The 13416-nt window shown below is 35.3% G+C and overlaps 1 protein-coding gene across 1 annotated transcript; it reads right to left on the bottom strand.

Annotated features, from left to right (window-relative positions):
* Positions 1-5705: 5705 nt before the first annotated feature.
* LOC149940260 (uncharacterized) lies at positions 5706-8357 on the bottom strand. The gene is made up of 11 exons (XM_090179195.1): positions 8037-8357; positions 7834-7981; positions 7645-7783; positions 7272-7590; positions 7113-7213; positions 6749-7057; positions 6486-6695; positions 6323-6433; positions 6073-6215; positions 5771-6013; positions 5706-5717 (listed from the first exon to the last, which is right to left on the bottom strand). Exons 1-11 carry the CDS (start codon positions 8255-8257, stop codon positions 5706-5708), a joined length of 1956 nt encoding a protein of 651 aa, XP_090035321.1. The 5' UTR covers positions 8258-8357.
* Between the last annotated feature and the right edge of the window lie 5059 nt (positions 8358-13416).

Below are 13416 nucleotides of genomic sequence, written 5' to 3'. Positions count from 1 at the left end.
ATCTTTTGTATGACGCTGTGAGAAAAACGCCTGGAACAGCGATTGATCCTATAGGAGTTACAGAGTTTTACGAGGGCATTCATAAGTCAAATATTTCAAAACGTTTAATTAAAAATCCTGTAAGATTGACACTGTTAAAAACATTCGCTGTATTTCATACACCACCAAGTAGTTCAATGTTATCATCATCTTCACCTAGTCCTCTAAGATCTTGGATACATACTAAATAAAATATATTAACCTGATAATTTTGTTCTCATTTCATAGTATAAGCCTACAATGGAAGGTTGTACAGAAACGGTCTCTTTAGGACTTTTAGCCTATTTATCACAATCATTTTCAAAATCACCGAAAATTATCACAGCTGTATTAATTATCATAGTTATTATAATATTAGAATTATTTAATTTCCTTTTTTGGCGTTACATGCCATTACATCAAAATATTACCCAATATGGAGAAAGAACTTGAGCAGATCTATACTAACCCCGCAGACCCAGGGTCATTCGCTGGAGTTCAAGCGCTCTATAATTCAGCTCGACATAAAGGTTTAAAGGTTTCATTGGAAAAAGTAAAACAATTTCTAATAAAGCAGGATACATATACGCTGCATAAACCTGCTAGAAGACGATTCAAACGAAATCGAACTATTGTTTATGGAATTGACGAACAGTGGCAAGCGGACTTGGCAGATTTTCAGAAGCTGTCTAAATATAATTCAGGATCTCGCTACGTATTATGTATTATCGACATATTTAGCAAATACGCTATGGCTGTAGCGGTTAAAAATAAGAAAGGTGTAACAATTTTAGAAGCGTTACGTAACGTTTTTGAAAAAGGCCGTCAACCGAAAAGAATTCAAAGTGATCATGGAAACGAATTTGTCTGTCAAGAAGTGCAGAGTGAATTAGAAAGAAGGAACATTAAATTTTTCGCTACCCGATCGGAAATGAAAGCGTCCATTATTGAAAGATTCATTAGAAGTTTTAAATCTCGTTTATATCGCTATTTCACGCAGAATAACACCCTTAAATATATCGACGTTTTAGATGATATTATAAACGCTTATAACAATAGTTATCATAGATCAATTAAATGTAAACCCGCGGAAGTTACTCTAGATAACTCTGCTAAAATATGGAAAAATCTTTACGGTTCGGTAAATTTTTCTCCTCCGTTAACATACGCGTTTGAAATTGGAGATATTTGTAGAATAAGTAGAAATTTATCAATTTTCGATAAGAAATATAACCCGAATTTTACTACAGAATTGTTTAAAATAGCTGAGAGACTACCACGTGACCCACCTGTATATAAGCTGATGGATTTAAATTCTAACCCCATTTTAGGAGTATTCTATCGAGAGGAGGTTCAGATTGTTGGTCGAGATTTAAAAGACTGTTACTTCATAATCGAAAAAGTAATAAAAAAGAGGAAAAAATCGGACGGTCGCGTAGAACTGTATGTCAAGTGGCAAGATTACGACCCTACATTTAATTCTTGGATACAAGAAGTGGATTTAAAATGAGTTTTTACGTAACGCTACCTTCAGATTCCTCGTCATTATATTACCAAGATAATAGCGTTGGTAAATTTCGAACGTATTTAGCTGAACCGTTAAGATTTGAGGAACAGTACGAAGTTGGGTTAGCGGAAATAAGCTATCCTCGGACATGGCATAACGTTCGAAAACCTAATCTATTGGTTATTAAAGACCCTCTCGAATATGATAAAATGACTGATAACCCTCTAGTTAAAGACCCTCTCGAATATGATAAAATAATTGAAGTTCCCGCGGGTTTTTATAAAACTCCGGAAGAACTATTACATGTTATGAACGTCCACAACCAAGAAGAAGAACAAGTTACATTCGCTTATTTAAATTATTCTAATCGAATTAAAGTTAAATTGCAACCGAAAATCAGAGCTGTAATTGGCCCCGATCTATCGATTTTACTAGGTTTTAAGGATAGAAGAGATAATGATTTCACCATTTTAAATTCAATGATAACCCCCTACCCAGTTGATATGAACGCTGGGTTACATTCCTTATTCGTTTATTCCGATCTGGTTGAAAATAGCGTTGTTGGGGATAGTTTAGCACCTCTATTAAGAATCATAAGCGTCGAAGAGAAAGCCGAGTCTAATGGGAAAACAACTACAAAAATATTTTCACAACCTCATTACCTACCAGTCGTGTGTAATAATATTAAGACTATAGAGATTAATATAACAGATGATTTAGGTGAGCCAATACAGTTTCATAGTGGAAAAGCTCACGTTGTATTACATTTTAAACCCCGTAAAATGTGGACTTCACTATAAACCTTTAATCATTCAGGACACACCTTCATTCTAGCTTAAGAGAGCGAACAGTTAACATCATGAGGTCTGAATATTCACCTTCAAGAACTGATTATGAAAGTTACTATTTAAACCAGGTTGGTTTCGGTGGAATACCTGTATATAGAGGTTTAGCCGTGCAAAGAGGACATGGACTAGGAAATATATTATCTTCAGCGTTTAGATTCGCGGTACCTTTACTGAAGAAAGGCGCTACTTACTTGGGAAAAAAACTTTTAAGTACCGGAGCGAAAGTAGCGACCGATGTTGTTAGCGGAGTCCCAATTAAAACAGCGCTTAAATCGCATTCTATTAACGCTGGAAGGGAAACTTTAGCTTCAGCAGCTGATGAAGCCATGAGACTAACATCTTCAGCTACGGATCATATTAAAAGAATGACGGGTTCCGGAAATAAAAGGAAACGAACTCAATCGAAAAGCGCCATTTCAACAGCAGGCAGGATAGCGAAAGGACGGTTCCCTAAACGTTCCGATATATTCTCATAATGTCCCTTTTACACCCGCACTCAGTTGAGTGTATAAATTCCGAGCTAGATTTGTTTCAAGTACCTATGACACAATCTTCGATTATTGGTGGAGAATGGGTTGAGTATAATCCAATATCAAATATAGTTGATAACGCATCAATTACATTTTCTATCAACGGTAACTCTGAAACGTATATAGACCTTTCACAAACTTTGCTGCACGTTCGAGTTAAGGTAACTAAAGATAATGGTCAACTACCGCAACCCGCGGTTCCAGGTGTTGCGGGTGGGGCCGCCGGAACTCCAGCCGACAATATCGCCCCCGAGAATTTGTTTCTTCATTCGCTTTTTAGCGACGTCCACGTATTTCTTAATGAAAGATCAGTAACACCTTCCAGTCAAAATTACGCTTATAAAAGTATGATACAAACTTTATTAACGTTCGGAGATTCTGCGAAAAAAAGTTATTTAACGAGTTCACTTTTCTATCGGGATACGCCTGGAAAGTTCGATTCATTTTTCGATAACGATGGTTTCTCTAAACGAGCGAGTTTAGCGCAAAAAGGGGCGATTGACTTGTTAGGCGTAGTCCATACTGATTTATGTCAACAACCACGCTTTTTATTAAATATGGTTGATTTGAAATTTAAATTCGATAAAAATAGAGCAGCTTTTTGCGTTCATTCCGACGTAAAATGTAAAGTGGAGATTTTATCAGCTTCCCTTTATCTGAGGAAAGTTAAAGTGATACCGGAACTATCGCTCGCTCAAGCCAAGGCGTTACAATATGGAACCGCTAAATATCCTGTAACTCGTTCGGAGTGCACCTCATTTTCTATACCCGCTGGACTTATGGCTAGTGTGCAAGATCATTTATTTACCGGACAAGCACCTAAGAAAGTTGTTATCGGGTTTGTGGAACAAAAAGCGTTTCTAGGAGATTTGAAAAAATCCCCGTACAACTTTCAACATTTCGATTTATCAAGCATTGGATTGTACATTGACGGTAGCAGCGTCCCTCATAAGGCGTTATCTCTAAACTTTGAGGAAAATCTATATATTCAAGCGTATTGCAATCTTTTCATTCAAACTAATCAGTGGAACGTAGATGAAGGGAATCAGATAAGTCGGGAAGATTACCCTAACGGAAATTGTTTATTCGCGTACAATTTAACCTCGGATCTTAATAACAACGCTAATCACTTGCATCTTGTAAAAAACAGTAACCTGAGATTAGAATTAAAATTTGCAAAACCGTTACCGGAGACGATTTCCATTCTAATTTACGCCGAGTTTCAAAATTTGATTGAAATTGATAAAAATCGAACCGTGATTTTCGATTACAGTAATTAATGGATTCGCTACAGATAACTAAAATACTTGAAAAAGATTTAAGTACTAAAAGTATATTTCAAGGCGTGTTCGCGGCTGACAAGCTACCTAAATACGTAAAAATATTCCCTTCTCTATTTATTGTAAATACCGATACGAGTGCTGAACCTGGAGAACACTGGGTTCTAATATATTTTTCTAAACATAAAAATTGTGAATTCATGGATTCCTTTGGAAACCCGCCAGATTATTTTAAATTTAATGACTTTATTGAACGAAACAGTAAAACTGTAACTTTTAATTCTAATCAATTACAGAGTAATTCTAGTAATACGTGTGGAGCATTCTGTATCTATTTTGCTATAAACAGGTGTAAAGGAATAGAAATGTATAACATTGTGTCTAGGTTTAAGAAAGATAAATATGTAAACGATAAAATGATTAAAGAGTTTATGTGCAAAATGTATTCAATAAAATAATTTTTTACAATTTATAGCAATAGCAGTTTTTTTTTATATATACATAAATACAAGCATTCATTATAATTTTTCAATATCTTTATGACCGTGCGCTAATGTACGAACCCCGCAGGGTAGAATGTATCTCTTATCATCATTTGGTGATAAACAAAGTTTTCTAGTATTTATAGTAAATAGTTCATGCTTGAAACTAGCTATACGCATCATCTCGGCTGACATGGTTTCTTGATTAAAAAGACAACGTTCATAGTCTTCGTGGCGGATGACGTTTCTAATAACGTTCATGGCAACGCCCTTACAAACCTTTTTATGGTTTAAAATTGACTCTAAAGATTTCCCCAATCGCAACTCCTTTTCTATCTCTTCAGCGGTCTTAGACTCCCCGTACAATTTAATAGAATAAAGCTTTGGACGAAGTCCTACAAAGCTTTGAATTAACTGCGAATTTGTCTCGTCTTTAAAATAACCGAGAGCTTTTTTATTCTGATTAGAATGAAGGAAATGCGAAGGTGGATAATCAGAGAAGTCAAAGCGGTTTTTATGAACTTCAAAGTCTTTATAAACATCATCCGTCTTAATGTTGTACGTTAAACTGTCTGTAAATATTTTATATATTAGTACTATTTAAATAAAAAATGCATATTAAATTAAATTACCAGTGTCTGTAAATAATAGTGATGCTTTGTCCCCGTACGTATTTTTTATGAATCCATAATGGAACCGATACATGAGCTCCTTGGATAAATCTAGAATGGTGAATCCGGTAAATATAGGCCGGTTAAGAACAATTTTAGCTCTCTTCTTATGAGCGCCGGCTAACTCTTCATTAAAGATGGTAAAGTGTTCAAACTGCGGGGAACTTGTAACTTTTAACATTCTTTCTGGTTTATGAATCAACTCGAAATTTATATGCTTCCGTAAATTTTCCATTGTTTTTCTAAAGAATTAAATGAAGTAAGGGAAAAAACAGCAATAAATTATTTAAATTGATTTACCCGAAAACAGAGTTAACCATTAGTTTCCAGAAATTCTTTTCAAATGAACTCTTGGATAATTTCCTCTGTTCAGTGTTGAATCTAACATATTTTTCTAACCATTTTCCTTGAGTGAAGGTTAGAGCTCGATGAACCTTGGTTATTTTCAAACCTAATTCTACATAATATTTTAAATTGCGGTAATGTACTATGTATTTCTCTTTATTATTTAAATTAGGAAGAAGTTTTGGTAGACTTTGATTCTCCTTAATATTTAATTTTCCTAAGAGATCTTTGGAGTATGGAGATAGCATATCATGTGTAATAACTTTAGATTCCGCCGCTACTGGGAGATCGTTATGTAAGTCATGCAACTCTGGAGGATATTCAAGATCCACCTGCAAAGGAAACAATTCTTTAAAAATATAATTCAATAATTATAACACTTGTTATTTACCTCTAAAATGTATCCGTTTTCAACGTTATTGGGAATACTCAGAATATTTTCACTGAGTGTTTGCAAATCATCCTCCTGAACCCACTGGAAGTCGCCTAGCGGTAGTGGTTCACACATAACAGCACCGTACAAATTATTAGCATCTTCAATTAAGTTAAATTAAGTTAATTAATATAATTAAAATTAAAATAATTAAAATAAAAAAATAAAAATAAAAAAAATTATTTATTTTTTTAAAAATGTAAATTACCTAAATAGCATATATAACTGCTCTCTTTAGACGAATCATATGTGTCGGCCATATATTTGTTATTCGCTTCAGAATAACGAGTTGAGATCATTGAAACACCGCCTCGAATCCCTAAAAATTCAATGTAAATACAATAATATTTAAAATATCACAAAAGCGTTACCCTTTTCAATAAATAAGTGTTGATCTATATCAAGTATGAGATCGAGGCGAACATCGGTCATCTTCAAAGCTGCTTGCCAGGCTAAACCTGGTGCGGTGTAAGCGTGAGCGGGATCTAATTTATAATGGGTTATAGATAATGTTCTAAAATTTTCAAAAACGTCGGCTAAGAGCAACGCATCGCTTTTCACATAGAGGTCGGTGTATTCCCCTACGAAAACCGAGGTTAAGAGATTTGAAATATTTATACTATAGTAATTTTACCTAATGTTTGAATATTAAACGCTGTCCAAACATTTTGGGCGTGTAAATAATCAGATTCTAAAATATTTTGATTTTTCAATGAACTGAAAAACGCTTCTCTAGGTGGCAGCATCGTCTCGTCAAATTTCTTTTCATCGTCCATATACTCGTATGGGTAGACCCCCTTCCGCAAAAGCAGTTGAACTTTCTCACTTTCAAAATATTTCTTAACAATCTGGAATTTACTGGCTCCTTCCAAAACGAGATTAGATACTAGAGCATCGAGGCTATCACTTAGAAATCGATAAGAGTCTAAAAACCGAAATCTCCCTAAAAAACAATAAAATTAATGTTAAGGTTAAATTCATAATTAAATATATTTTACCTAGTTTCAGCGAAATATAATTTTCGCTAGTGGAAGGAATACAGTCAAGTGTCTGTTCCTTAAAATGACCAATCTCCTGACATATAAGATGTAAATCGTATCTATGAAGATTTATTATTATTAGGTTTATTTCCTGGTTAATTAACTTAATAAATTCACCTGCTAAGGTTATGAAGGAAAATAGGGATAAATTCTGGAACTTTCTTTTGAAGATTACAGACGTTATGCGCTGGCCCCCTATATTTGCCGCTGAAATGGCAATGATCTCGAACAGCGGGCATATTTCCCTGATTTAGCTGCTTCTGACAAATGTAGCAATGCGTAGCAGCTTGAAACTGTTCCTCCTCCTCCGGGGTAATAATCATTGGTACATTTGTCTCAATGAGTTCCATCAACTCCTTCTCTAATTCCAGAATAGACTCCAGAAATCTTCGAGTTGCATCTTGTCCTCGATAGCAATCGGTTCGAACAGGTACACCTATAAGTATCCTATTGTAATATATCTAAAAGGGAATTTTGTCAAATAACTTACCGTCAGGTCCAACAAACACCCACGAATACGCGCAGCTGATGTGCATGTTTACTTTGCTGGTATTTATATCGGGATCTAGATCACATCCTTGAACTCTCGGTAGGATTGCTTCAAAATCGGCGTAAAATACATACTGCACCTAATAATTTCATTTCATTAAGAGTTAAATTAAATAATTTTTATTTTTACCTTTTCTGTCCACTCATATTTATCAAAATAAACCGTCTTCTTCTTAGTAGGGAAAACTGTTTTTTGGACGCCGTGAGTGGCGCATTCTTCGATATGCGCATCACGTCGCTGTTCAGCGTTGCTTCCACTGAATCGGTGAAGACACATTCTAATACAGAAAATAATTAGTATATTTCAAACTAATATATTGGAAACTAAATTACCTGCAATAATAACTTGTATTTCTGTGTTTTGTTAGATGCTGTAGCAGTTTTCCTAGGTCTCGTATAAGACAGTAATGTCTATTCCCATCGTCAATATCTTTAGTTTCGTCGGTGATGTATAGCAAATCAACCTCCCTTTCCTTACAACACTTGTTAGCGCTTACGTAAAGGGGGAATATGTCTCCCGAAAAGCCGAACACAGATATTGATAAATTATTCATTAATTCAAATTTTTTAAGTTCCGTAGCGTTTAATTTGAAAGGAAAAGATATATCACTGGTATCAAGTTCATTTTCATAAGGTGTATATTTGGAAACACGATTAGCGTTTTGAGTTCGAGGAACTGGGTGAAGTTTAGCGAGAATTGACCAGAGAAAACATTTCTCGTCATTTTCGTTTCTAATATTAAGAATCGCGTGACGTCGAGATAGTTTTTCAGGTAGTTCCATATACGATGACCCTCGCAACGGTTGGTAAGATGCTACATTTAATTCTACATACAGAACACGGTCAATTACCCAACCCGATCCTATCAAAAATATAATGTTTTAGTTCAAAATATAACTTATAAATTTTAGTACATACCTGTCGCTTCAAAGTTTTCCGCTGCTGACTGTATTGTTTCAAGACATTCATTCAGCTGGCTTTCAATGACATCGGGCGTTAATGTTGTTTGCATAGTGCTCCGGAAATAGGGTCGTACTTCCGCTCTTTGTTCCTCACCCCCTAAAGGTCTCATATAAACCGATCTTACGAGTAGGAACCATTTAATTCCACGTTTACTGGTGAGTCTTTCCATTAGAAATTTACTGAAAGCGGCTCGGTAACGTCCGATAAACATCCCCGCATCAATATCATAGTCTTCAGCATTGTAACGGATAGATGCTAACGTATCATTCAAGGCCTGGACCATACTTGGAGATGCTGGTGGTGTTTCATCAAGTATTGATGAGGCGGGAACAGGTGATGGCGTTGGGTTGTTGGGTAAATCCGCTGTAGATGGTTGGATAGATTCCAGTTGAATTTCTTGAAGCAGACTAGGTGAAGGTGGACGGTATGGCGATGGTGGACGGAAAGATGCTAGCGAACGTTGCATTGGTGACGGTGTGCGAGACAGGTCCATGGGTTCGGAAGGGCCGGGTGCGTTCAAGTCATGAGTTCGTTGATGGCTCTTGAAATGTTCCAATCTAGCAACATTCTTACCACATACTTCACAGACAAACGTATGTCTATCACCGTGTACTTCTCTAACATGCCGATTTAAGGAGGACTTGGTAGTGAAACTTTTCGCGCACGTAGGGCAAATATGTTGGGCTTTAGGCATCTTGAATATAGCTACCGCAGTTAACCGTGGAATGACCTCCTACAACGCTATACAACCTCTTTTATAGTATATTCAAGTATCATTTGAGAACAATACGTTTCTCATACTTAAAATATTCGTTTGAAATACTCGTGAGATAGGTTCAAGTGTTAAGCATATTTAAGTACTACTTACGCGTTAATGCTATTAAAATGAAGTTTAAAAATATTTCCATTCTACTTTAACAACAAATATTCCATGACGTCAAAACACTTCAATTCAAATTAACCGCGCCTCCCGGGGAATCTGCGCACGCGCCGCCTAGGTTATCAATTTTTACATCATTTCAACTTATTCCGTACGATAAAACTTGATAAGATATACGTTCAAGTATCTTTCGAGATAAGCGTAGATAAATGAACAAGTTGGCCTGGACACAATATGTTGATATACGGGAAAACAAATCGTCGCGAGAAATACCCTAAATACATTGACTTTTCGATGATTTTACCCCCATTTCATCCCTTAAATCCCGGATTTCGATCCCGAACCCAAACCCGAACCCGGGATCGATGCCACACCCTCACTTTCCTTCTACTGCTATATACATGTATGTAGCTGGTGAAGTCCCATGAACGGGAGTGAAACAATGAGTTTAGTTCCGTCAATCGGAAAGTTCTTGAATCTAGAGTAGAGAGTTCTGTAGTTTCTTGGGGCTTAGTAAAAGTAACGAAGAAATCTTCATTTATAATATCTTAGCCTAACATATTTAGCTATACGAATGTAACCTACTTGAGTTGAGAGATTTTTAATAAGGAAACATTCTCAGATTGAATATATAATATTTTTTCAAAAAAGTATAATACAGAAAGGAAGTTATTTTAAAAATATTTCAATTGGTTTTATTAAATCGCCAAAGTTTCACAGTTTTGAGCGATTAATTGGCAAATACATGTTGGTTATAAGTCGGCCGTTGCTCGGGCTATAAACGTGTCATGTCTTTTGCAAGTCACGACAGCTATTACAATTGAGGTCGGCGTTTGGACTCTAAATAGTTCCATTGACAAGAGTCTTAGAGTCGGCTAGTGGTTCAAAATGCTAGGTCGCTATACCGACTTTAAAAGCGACCGAAAACTTACTCACGAGGAATTCTCAAAAACGTTTAGGACTTTTAGAGTCCGTATTTGGACCAGGACCGAAAGGCGACTTTTCGACCAAAGCCCGACCTTAAATCGACTCTTTGTGCTACAGGGGTAATAATTAAATGTAAGTCTATTTTAAGTCGGATAATGGTCGGCATACCGACCATAAATAATCCCAAAAAAGGATTTACGGTTTTAGTGTCAAATAACGTTCGGACGTTTTTAGGTCGGCATTTGGTCGTCGACTTTAATGCGACTTATCGACCGTACCCCGACCCTAAAACGACTTCATGTGCTACAGGGGCAGGGATTAAATATTAAGGAATAGCAGAGTGAATTGTAATTTTTAACATAAATCGCTATAGTAAAGCATAGCATATACAAATTTTTGCCAGTAAAATGCTAGACACAGTAAAGAAAATTCGATATTTATTATCATATGCTATAGTTAAGCAAAGTCAATTCGATTTCAAAACAAATAATGCTATAGCATAGTCTAGCAAACTTGGGTTTTACATTGAAAGTATGCTATATGCTGAAATGCTATGAAGTGCTACCTAGCAAAAAATAGGAATGCTATTGCCGTGATCAGTACTCCTACTTTAAGCAGGGCATATATTGACAGATTAATCTAATGGCTAAAACTTTCAAATTTAGTATATTTATGAGTATATTAAATTTTGTATGGTAACCATATATTTTAAGTAGAGTATATTGCGTTAAATCTTATTACACTTAAAATAATTGGGTGAACGAAGGACAGGCATAGGCTTTCGTTTACTTAGAGAAGCAGGATTCCATGTAGCTTAAACAAGCGCGAGCAACTTCGGGGCTTCAAGCACACGACCAAAATCCGTAGATACTTATTGTACTAATATAATAATGATTCTTCACAAATCTATTTGTAGGGGTGAGACTCTACCAAGGAGTGGGTATTGATATATGGCTAAAAGAAATATCTACACTTATATAGTCTTTTTGACAATGTGTGGAATACTTTAAGGCACAAAATATATTTTAAAAATGCCTATTCGCATATATCTGAATCTGTGCTCATTTCTATTAAAAAACGCTATGCTACAACATTGTTGCATCCAAATATTTATATTGAATAAAATAAATTTCGTAAAAGTAACTTTTTTAGATATAATAAGTGTTTAATTAGGATTTCAAACGTAATATAATAGCCTGAGCATGCATAACAGTGATGAAACAAGGGTGGCCTTTATAATGTGTTCTTTACTATTTTAGGATATTTCCCTATCAATTTGTCAAATTATTTTCCTTACTTTTCTGGTATGTTTGAAATAATTGTTTTGTAAAAGAATGTAAGCAATCCAGAGTAGCCCTCCGGTGAATCGACATCTTCTTCGAAATATCCTTGTTGCTAAATAAGTATTTTCTGATATTACGTTTTGCATGAAGAAAAAGGTGTCAACTTCGAGATAAAATATAACAAAATAATTGCACGTAGGAGTAAATCCGATTCTATAATTTATTCGTGCTGCCACGATAAGCAGCTCATCCGCCTTTTATATTTCACTTATATTTATATATCTTTGTAACAATTAGCAAGCAAAACCGCGAAGAGGAATTTCAAGCAGTTTAAACCGAGCTTTGTTCGGTCCAAAATAATTACTCCGTGCACAAATTGTTTATTTACCAAAAATCTTAATTAGGATAATTAAGATTCCTGCGTAACGTTTGAAAAAAGATCACTTACCTCAGTTGCTGAAAACCTAATAGTTTTGTAGTCACTTATATCCATTTTTCTTTCGCGATGATGTTCACTTATTGAAATTCTGAAATAAAATACGTCACGTTGAGATATATGTTGATATTTATTCGATAAAATACAGCGGTTTTTTTTTTAACTTTTATTCCATGAATCACTCTCAGGGAGTACTGTAAGTTGAAATATTAAAACTATATACATAAAGTAATCAAAAACTGATATTGAGACACGATATATGGTTTTCATTTGTAGTCAACACACGGCTTGTGTTAAGTTAGCATTATCGGATCGCTTTAGCTTGATTAAATTTTCCTTCTCTTAACTTACTATGCCCTTTAATTAAAATTTAGCTAGCTACTTCCTCCGCATTAACAGTCCTAATAACAAAGTAAGCTTCAATATCGGAAACAAGGTCTTGTAGCGGTTCATCCCTTTTCGCGAAATTTATTACTAATTTCTTCTACTGATCTTTCAAAGACACCTTCATATTTAACTGTTAAGCTTTGTTAATCTATTAATAGCGCGTAGCTCAATGACACTTTTGAATTATGGTGGCATGATAACAAAATAATTTTGCCATTTAGTTCTCAACTTCGCACAATTGCAATCATGATGGGCGACCAAATTACATAGGTGACATGAAAAGGCAAAATAGACAGTGTAAAGTCTGACGATGTTCTTTTTATGTTTGAAAAAACTCGAATCAAAAAGGATTTAAGAAGAGACTTTCCCTGTAAGTTTCATGGTCAAATCCGCACTCTCGTCTTGCAGCAAGAGGAGCCGGATCCGATCCTAGCTTGTGGAACTGGGAAAAAACTTGGAACCACTTCTGCGATGAGTGTCAGTTCCCCTTACCATAAAATCTTGATAAAGTTGACGGTAATAGTAGGTGTAGGGAGATGTTGGAACACGTGGCAATAAGAACTGGCCACCACCAACAGTATTTTATTTCAGAATTTCAATAACTCAACATCATCGCGAAAGAAAAATGGATATAAGTGACTACAAAACTATTAGGTTTTCAGCAACTGAGGTAAGTGATCTTTTTTCAAACGTTACGCAGGAATCTTAATTATCCTAATTACGATTTTTGGTAAATAAACACTATGTGCCCGGAGAACGTGTAGAGTAATTATTTTGGACAGAACAAAGCTTGGTTTAAACTGCTTCAAATTCCTCTTCGCGGTTTTGCTTGCTAAT

The sequence above is a fragment of the Leiobunum rupestre genome, chromosome 6 (assembly GCF_980474605.1).
Source record: "Leiobunum rupestre chromosome 6, qqLeiRupe1.1.hap1, whole genome shotgun sequence".
In the NCBI taxonomy this organism is placed as follows: Eukaryota; Metazoa; Arthropoda; class Arachnida; order Opiliones; family Sclerosomatidae; genus Leiobunum; species Leiobunum rupestre.
This window is presented reverse-complemented; position numbering and strand designations above follow the sequence as displayed.

Coding starts and splice junctions, on each gene's coding strand:
- LOC149940260 (XM_090179195.1), bottom strand. CDS start 8,257: ATGAATAATTTATCAATATCTGTGTTCGGCTTTTCGGGAGACATATTC. Junction 7,784..7,833: donor AATATGAGTGGACAGAAAAG/GTAAAAATAAAA, acceptor TGAAATTATTAG/GTGCAGTATGTATTTTACGC. Junction 7,058..7,112: donor TTATATTTCGCTGAAACTAG/GTAAAATATATT, acceptor ATTGTTTTTTAG/GGAGATTTCGGTTTTTAGAC.